The following is a 9202-nucleotide window of genomic DNA, read 5'->3' as shown; positions in this document are numbered from 1 at the left end:
GCTAAGGTATAAGGAGGTAAGCTTACAAAGCAGGTATGTAAGCTATGTATCACTGTTATCTACACAGCTACATTAGGTTTAGCTAAATTTGCTAAATCTCATATTGCTAGGCTAACTAAGCTAAATATTATATAGCTACAGTTTATGTAGCAAAAGCTAAGCTCACCAAGCAGCTATGTACACTTTCTACATAGCTACGTTAGCTTTAGTTATGTTTGCTAAAGCTCACATTGCTAAAGCTAAATTAGCTACATTGGCTTACATAATGGTAATCAAAAAGATCTTTACATAATTTGATCCTTGGTTAGATTTCTGAACTTTTTCTCTGTTTTATTAATGAAATGTTTGGTCTATAATGTTGTAGTGTGGGTATTTCATGAATGTAACTGTCAGACTTTGTTTATGAATAAAGTTGAATAAAACAAATCTAAAACTGGAAATACATTGTACTAGCAAATTAGGGCATTTCCTCTCTGAGATATCTGGAGTCTCTAATGAACAGTCTGTGAGCTAGGTCGTCAGAGATGTACGGTCTGCAGCCAGACCCCTCTTCATGGCATTGGCACAAAGTTTGAAGAGAATCCCCCAAAGCATTCTGTAGATATAATATTCACGAGACTGACCTGGAAAACAAGGGATGAATATGAGGGGGAATTTCCCTGACCTTTGACCTATGAACTTCAAAATCTAAGAGGATCATCCTTAAAAACTGTCATATGTGCAAAGTTTGAAGAAAATCCCTCTTTGCATTTCTAAGATACTGCATTCACAAGCCAAGGACAAATATGAACCTCATGACCTTGAACTTTGACCTTTTACCTTCAAAATCTAATAAGTTCATTCTTGTGCTAAAACAACATTTGCAAAAGTTTGAAGAAAATAAGTCAAGGTGTTCTTGAGATACAGTGTTCACAAGCTTCACTTAAGGACAGACGACCAGAAAACAGAGCTACCACTAGTATTACTACGACTTTTACTGTTACTATTTCTACTACCACTATGACAACAGAAGTACTTCTATAAGGAGTAAAACAACTGCTACAGCCACACTGTACATAAAAGCTACAATATGACTACTGTTGTAACTACTACTTCTTCTGGCATTACTGCTACCACTTCTACTATAAAAAACATCTCTACTACTACTACCATCATTGCTAATTTTCACTAGCACTGATGAAAGCACTCTAATGTTTATTATGGCTGCATGATGTAAGCCCTTTCACTTTGCCGGCTGAGCCTATTGGCTGATAAGAGGAAACTGAAAGTATTTTGATGGTGTTATGGAAATGCCCCTTCGTCTCCCCTTATAAGAGTCAGAGCAGCTGAGTCACACAAAAACAGTGACTACTCAGAGCAGTGAGGAGAACTAGTCAAAGAGAGACTACAGGCACGATCTCTGCAGAACAATCAAACTTCAAACTGGAGATGAGGAAAATCTTCAAAAGAAAGACTAAGCTTAAAAGGGATGAGAGCAGGCGGCTTTTGGTAGAGAGCAACAACAATAATCTACAAGAAGGTAAGTCTTTTATTGCTGTATGGAGCTTTACATGCATAAGATGTTTACTGTCTTTAGTTTTAACAACTTACTTTCATATCAGTTAAAATGCATTTTTTCAGTAGATACTGTATAGAGGACCCCCCGAAATGCAATCATAGGGCAGAAATTTAACAATACACTGGAAAACACATGATACAGAAACATATCTGTGCAGAAATTTCATATAAAAAAGATATACACAGCTTCTGCCAAAGCAGCTCTGATACTTTGTTAACATATAACAAAGATCTGACAGACAGGTGAGAATTAAATCAAACTACTGAAGGTGTATCGAGAAAAACTTGTGTCTTTGAAACCAGACCGGATCAAACCGGTATGACCTTGGTATTAATGTCAGGCATGCTGGGGATTCCCCAGTTATAGTAACACGTTAGCATCCTCACTACAGGTGTGGGTTTGTTCTTAGAAAATAATGGGGCAATTGTTTGGTGTGCTTTTGCCAACTTTTGGTCAGGATGGTGACAGTTGTAACATTTAAAGAGGGGGTATTATACTTTTCCAATTTTTAAAACATAAATATAAGTCTCAATGTTGGGTGTCCATACTCCATGTATGCAAATTTTCAAACCACAAGATAAACGCATGCTGCAGTAATCTTGGAATTAGCGTGTAAACTGATGAAAACGGTTCGTTCAAAATCTGTCTGAGATTCTCCCGAGATGAGATTTCGATGGAGCAAACTGATGAGGTCATCGCAATATTATCTCCTGACTGGTTCGTGGTTCGTCCGTACTGCCGGCAAACTGGAACAGACCGCCCCCACAAGGCCTTTTAGCCATTTTAACCAATAATACCCAACTGCAGCCGCGGCCACCATACAAACCACACCCCCTACAAAACACGCTACCTACAAAATACGCCCACTTCTGTGGGTACGGTACAAACCACGCCCCCTACAAAAGACGCTCCCTACAAAACACACCCACTTGTGCTATTAGCTTAGCTTTAGCATTTTAGTTTCCACTGGTTAGGTTTAGATGTAGCTCATTGGGGTAAGCGTGTTTTGTATGGGGCATGGTTTGTAGCGGCTGCGGCTGCAGCTAGACCCTTCTCATTTTAACACAGTAATTAAACACTTACCAAACAGATACGTCCTGCTCTATCCTTCGCTGCTGCTGGTTTTCTTCCCGCTCTCTCTCCAAACTGTCAGGGTAAGACTCTGGGTCTAACACGTACGGACGTATATCAAAATTCGCCTTGTTTTACTCAGCTGGACCGGTTCATTCAAAGTTTACAAGTACTAGCATAACAACATTAGCCACACTGGAGGGGCGGGCACAAAACATTGAGTCCTGCCACCGGCCAGCCTCTGGAAAATCGGCCAATCAGAGGAAAGCAGGTCCATGGGGGGAGGGGGGGTGTTAAAGAGACAGCAGTGAAAACGAAGCGTTTCAGACGGAGGTTATAATAAGGGCTTTTCAGGACGCCAGTGTGAGAAACATGAGGAGTTTTTTGAGCTGTAAGCCGTGGGTGTCAGAGAGATGGCGTAAAGCCTTCAAAAAAGGCATAATACCCCCACTTTAAAATGCACTAATCTTATTTTGTACATTTGTATGTTTGTACGTACCTTTATTCTTAAATCTGACACTCTCATAGGTCATGATCTGGTACAGCATGCATACAACAACCCATCGGTACAGAACTGTGTCAGTGCCAACGAGGAACAACTCTGCCAGAGTTTGGAGATGATCACACCCGAGAGGCTAGCTGAAATTCTTGGTGTGGCCCCTGAAGGAACCACCTCTGTGGATGGATCTTGTTGCTTATATCCACCTGAGTCAAACTCAGGACAGCAGACATTTGTCCTTCTCATACAACAATCGGTGTCCCAACGCTTCCCTACGCCACCGACAGATCTGAACGAGAACCTTCCTCTGCATCTAGATATTGTACAGGAAACTGTGCACAATGAGCTGGCGAAGCTGCACCCCCTATTGAATAGCATGGGGCTGACAGGATGTCTCATTGATTGCTATCTTCATCAGATGTTTGAGCACCTTGATTATATTCTCCAGAACATCAGATCCACCAAGAGTGCCTTTGTGCTGATGAAGTGGGTTGTGAACTCATGTCTAAGGTAACCATCTCTACTCTTTTACCAGTTCTGTTGATTTTATTTTGGAGTTGTCAGACCCTTGGCAGCTTTTGCTTTCTTGCAGAGACAGATGGAATAATAAGTCCATTGTTTTTGGTGCATTTTCAGTCCGGAATTCCTCGGCCTTCAAGAACTGGATCCAGTAAAAAGAATCGATCCCCTGCAGTTCTCAGAATGGGTAATCCAGGCAAAGAACAAGCTACTTGAAAATGTACAGGTAAAAGAACGAATACTTACATTGCTATAGCTGCTTGGACCTAGTAATTTTCATGATAGCTGAACATTTTAGCATACAGTATTAGTGACCTTTTAATCTCCTGGCATCTACAGAAAGATGTCAAACAGTTCCTGGAGAAAATTCTGCGAAATGAGAGAAACCAAGATGGACGTGATACAGATGAAGCTTATGTTCAGCTTTATGTAGACACTGTTGGGGTAAGTAGTTAACCTGTATTTCATGTATTTGAAATTTTTTGTTAAAACTCAGTGCTTAATTATTAATAGAGCCTTTGTTTTACTTAAAGTGTATAAAGGACTTGCCCAAAGCCGCACAAGAAATCAGCTCAGAACTGTCTCAGTGTGTACAGGAGATTTGTTACACAGAGCTGCTGGGGTTTCTGGAGAGGTGAGTCTTCTCATTACATCAAAAATTATCTGCAACAAAGTTACTTTTTGTGGTGTCATGTAATCAACATTCTGCATGTATCATCAGTCTTCATGTTGCACAGCTTTAACATTATTTTGTACTTGATCGTAGGTACACTGCTGAGCAGACTGAGTTCCTGAGCAAAGAAGCCAAAATGGACAAGCCAAACATGTGGCACTTCTTCAAGACTTTAAACACCTGCAAAGAACTAAAGTGAGTTTGAAGACTGCTGTCTCTATTCCAAATATAACTCAACTTAGTACATACTTGCTAAAAATCCTTATTTGTTTCTAAAAAAAAAAAGAAAAAAAACAGGATTTCAATACACCATCATAAATAGCAAAGTTCTGCTGTCAGTACACCCTTTGATGTTCAAATTGGTTTCAGGGATGAACTATATCTGTGGTTCCCATCTGTTAATTCACATTGCATTACAGCTTCATAGAAGCCATTAAAAGCGTGGCACTGGAGAACCACCTACACACACAGTCAGAGATCCCCATTCAAACAGTACTGCTGGTTCTTTTGGTTCCACTGGATCTATTGCCTCAATTATTTTTATTTGTTCTGTTGGTTTGATTGGTCCTACTGGCTCCATTGGTTTTGTTGGTTTAATTGACTCTATTGGCTCCATTAGTTTTGTAAGTCCTATTGGCTCCATTGGTTTTGTCGGTCCTGTTGGCTCTGTTAGTTTTATTGGTCCTAATGGCTCCATTGATTTTGTTTTTTTCTGTTGGTTCCATTGACTCTGTTGGCTCCATTGGTTCATTTGGTTCTATCCGAGTCATTGGTTTTGTTGGTCCTATTGGCTTCACTGGGTTCGTGGCCTCCATTGGTTTTGTTGGTAATGTCAGCTCATTGGTTCTGTTGGTTCTGTCGGCTCCACTGGATTTGTTGGTCCTGTGGGTTCTGCTGGCTCTGCTGATCCTGTCTTGCCCCTGTAATGCGTTTGTTACAGCCTGTGAAACTGGGACAGAGGGGGAATGACTGAAGGGAAACATCACAGGGATGTAAATGTCTCTTTTTGAAATAGCACTATGAATTAGCCATAAGTAAAGGCACAAAAGCCCCCAAATAATTATTGACAAGTTAATGAATGACTGAATGAATAAACTAACTATAACCAATCATGAGTTAAATGTCCAATAGCAATGCCATTGCCACTGACACAACCACTAATATTAATTTTTCATACGATCTTTTATGAAATTTCCTTTTAGGATGCATGTCCAGGAAAAAAGTACAGCCATCCAAAGATCTCTTCTCCAGGAAACTGTGGAAATGCTTGGAAATATGGAGGATTTCACTTTGAAACTTATAATGGAAATCATTGCTGACCTTGCAGAGGTAACTGTTTAATTTAATTTTCAATATGCAGTTTTACTTTTGCAGTTTATGAATACATGATTTGGCACACTTTACCAAAAGTTACTTTTCTTCCTTTGAAGTCACAATTCTACGAATATATTTGGAAATGTTGACTTGTTCTATCTTATTGTTTTCCTACAGAGACACCTTAAGAATTACTTCAAAGCTGACAACAAGCGATTCTTCCTGATCCGTGCACTGAGAGAGTATTTCCCGAAGACACAGCGCACTGAAGACATACAAAAGGTAATAAATGTTTACATCAAAAATTAAAGTCGCATGCTGCTTTGTATTTGCATGGTGTCCATTTGTCCCATTTATCATCTTGTTGTGTTTGCAAAGTCTCAAAGTAAGCTACGCTAATATTTCTGGTTTTCTCAGCAATTTCCAGCTGTTGGAAATACCCTGCTCCTGCAAATACTCCATTATCTACCCTATTTGAATTTTTATTGCATTTATCTACTCACTACTTTATCTTGTGCTGCTGCAACACCTGGATTTCCCCTGCAAAGACCAATGAAAGATGATCTAATCTTTACCTTTCTGTGTTTGTGTATCCTACAGAGAGTGCTGGATGAGGCCTATAAGCTCATCGCTCACATTTACCTCGTACATCTCCTCCAAAACAGCCGGAGCAAACTGCAGAAGCGCTGGAGTCTTGATCTTGGACAAACTGTTGCTGAAGATGCTAAGCTACTTCACAACACCATGGCAGAGCTGGTGAGATCAGCATTTTGTGTTCAGAACTTCTTTTTTTTTTTTTTGTTGATGACATTATACATTAATCTAAGGGCAGTTTTCATTATTTGAAAGCCCCAGGCCCTTTCCCATTTAACTGTTTAATAGGAATACCCAAATACCCATCAGTACCTGCTCAGCACCTCATAGAGAAGCATTATTAATCAATCTCAGCACAATGAAATTCCATAATGTCTCTCAACCAGGCTAAACTATAAGTACAATATCTGTTCTTCAGGCACAAATCATATTTTTGGTCTATTACATGCCATTTGACCATACAGCAATTGGACAATTGCTTGTTGATATGATATGAAGACATTTGGGGTATATATTTAGGGCCAAGGAACCACCCCAGGGGCTTTATTTGGATCCTTTTTGCTACATATTTTAACTAACTTTTGCCCTCTTATTTACATTCAATATGTATACAGTACTGTGCAGAACTCTGAGGCATGTTTGGGTCAAATATTGAGGCTAAAATACAGCGTGGATGTGGCGAGTAAGCCCGTCTATGAGCACCATTGGGTGGGATTGAGGATTGACACAACCCTGGTAGTGTTGTGGATGTCCTTGCATATTATCAGGGTCATGGGGAAATAATCTGTTGAACAAATAATAATATCCACATCTTTATGGAAGAGTAAGGGGTGGATGTGGCAGGTTAGCATGACCTAAGGTACTGTCTGGGTGGGTAGTAGGGTTGCCACAAACACCTGATTGTACTGTAGATGACCCAAGGGCCTGAAAACCACTGGTGGTCCCCAGGCACATTATCAGGGGCGAAAAGGCTTGGACAAAAAAGATGCTATTGAGTTTGACATTGGCTGCTAAGCGACATACATTGGTTTGATATCAAATTGAATTTTAGATACATACCTCATAATCAATGCACACCTATGTATAATAACTATATTTGAGGCCCCTTGGTCTACATTTGCCTAATAGTTTCATTTTAAATTCAAACCTTATATGTGTTATATGTTGTCAGGCCCCTGGTGTCCAGCAGTGGAACCTCATGCTTCTTAAAGTTGCAGAGCTGTTGGGGTGCAACGACATTGATGCAATGAAGCTAATAGTTGCAACCATGCAGAGGAATTCTCAAATCTGGAGGTAAATACTTCTTGTGATCTCTTACTCCTTAAGAAATAAACTGCATGATATGTAGTGGCCATCAGAAGAACTGCACCATCTTAACTTGGTTGATCTGTTCTTACCTGCAGTGAGGACCTGGATCTTCTGCCCACACTTCTGTGCTGGAAGGGGCTTCCTAGATGGCAGGTTAGGGAGGTATTGGATGCAGTTGATGCAAATCAACCCAAGCCTGTGTCCTGTTTCTCCATTTTGAAGTGCTGGTGAAGGCTGAGCTGCTCTACAGTCACCTACGACAAGCACCAAAGGACAGAGCTGATGTCCACTCCATTAAAGACGCTGCCTCTATTTCTATACTCAAAAGCTAGAAATAAATGTATAGAAAAGCACTTCTGTGGATTTTTACACGCTTTGACACAGATGCACTACAGTTGGGCTTATATTTAAGGCCTTTTTTGTGTCTGTTACTGTAAAAATCATCTATTTCAGTTCATGCCGTGGTCTTCTTAGGTGGTGCCACAAGCAAAACCAAGTGCACTTACTTGTTTACTGTAACTTCATCCTTGTTTAGCCTTAAAAAAAGGTGGACTCACACTTTTTTTTTAGATCAGATGTGTTTACTTTTTCATTTGGGTGGATTATGCTTGAAGAAAACAGCGCAATGTTTTAACAAGAATGTTTAGTCTCGTGCATTTTTAACTAGATTGTTGCTCTAAGGGAAGATCATTTCATTTAGCTCTGATGATAAAAAAAAAGTCAAGCACACATAATTCAAAGGCACTATATTGAATAGAAGTGTGTACATTTTGCTCTTCTTCTACTTCAGCACTTCTAAAGCTTGTTTTTGTCTACTTTTAGTTTACATTGTCACATATTTTGTGCGCTAGAGACACTTAAAGTTAGCTTCACTGAGCTAATGAAGATGCACTATTTCGAAATTTTTATGTTCATATTGAAATGTTATTTATGACTTTATTTATTTTATTTATGAATATATAGGATATTTAGAAGCCCTCCCCAACACTGCATCAACAACCTTCACTGTCAATGCTCAGATTCTGCTGTTAAAGCTCAGAAATGCCTCTGCTTAAAAGCTTCTACTTCAACTATAGACACTCTGTTTGATCATAGGATGTTTTGATTTTTCAGGTGTGATATAACCTTTCTGTGAGATATATTTTCAGCCTTCTTTTACCACTGATTGTACTTTTATAACCTACTGAGATTACAGAGGCTGCTATTGTCCACGCTGTACTCTTTTTTTATCATTTGTCACACAACAGTGTCATGTCATCTGCTCTTGTATTCCTTTAATCACATGTACTGCAAATTTTACTATTGAGTGTATTTGTTTGGGTTACAGGGATATAAAAACTACTTTCTGTCAGATATTTAATAAATAAACTTTATTACCTTTTTTATGCAATAAAAATAATTGTTTTTGTCTTCATGGTTTCACCACTAGATGGATACATCACTCTGCAGAGATGGGCCTTGGTTGGAAATTCTTTAGACTCTGTTTTTATATTATATGGTTTTTGGTTTATCTTTTCAAGGTATTATACTTCCCCCCAAAACGAAACAGCTGATGAGAAACCATTTCCATTGTAACCCACCTCTGAGGGCACCATATTACCCTTTATATTACACCCTTTTTTCACCTCTTAACACAGTCACCTGAGGGAATTCTGGGTGAAATAAG

At 39.3% G+C, this 9202-nt stretch overlaps 1 protein-coding gene across 1 annotated transcript; it reads left to right on the top strand.

Moving 5' to 3' along the window:
- Positions 1-1370: 1370 nt before the first annotated feature.
- On the top strand, positions 1371-8757 carry LOC121526629 (exocyst complex component 3-like protein 4). Its single transcript, XM_041813291.1, has 11 exons — positions 1371-1519; positions 3158-3638; positions 3765-3873; positions 3987-4091; positions 4181-4281; positions 4414-4515; positions 5523-5649; positions 5812-5916; positions 6235-6390; positions 7400-7521; positions 7632-8757. The coding sequence occupies exons 1-11, from the start codon at positions 1429-1431 to the stop codon at positions 7765-7767; spliced, it is 1635 nt and encodes a 544-aa protein (XP_041669225.1). The 5' UTR covers positions 1371-1428; the 3' UTR covers positions 7768-8757.
- The last annotated feature ends 445 nt before the right edge of the window (positions 8758-9202 follow it).

The sequence above is a fragment of the Cheilinus undulatus genome, linkage group 18, assembly GCF_018320785.1.
Source record: "Cheilinus undulatus linkage group 18, ASM1832078v1, whole genome shotgun sequence".
Lineage (NCBI taxonomy): Eukaryota > Metazoa > Chordata > Actinopteri > Labriformes > Labridae > Cheilinus > Cheilinus undulatus.
The sequence above is the reverse complement of the archived record's forward strand: the minus strand, read 5'-3'. Positions and strand labels throughout refer to the sequence as shown.

Bases quoted from the DNA above. Each gene is read 5' to 3' on its own strand.
- LOC121526629 (XM_041813291.1), top strand. From the start codon at position 1,429: ATGAGGAAAATCTTCAAAAGAAAGACTAAGCTTAAAAGGGATGAGAGC. The intron at 4,092-4,180 runs GTAAGTAGTTAA...TTTTACTTAAAG, and splicing joins TTTATGTAGACACTGTTGGG to TGTATAAAGGACTTGCCCAA. The intron at 7,522-7,631 runs GTAAATACTTCT...TCTTACCTGCAG, and splicing joins AGGAATTCTCAAATCTGGAG to TGAGGACCTGGATCTTCTGC.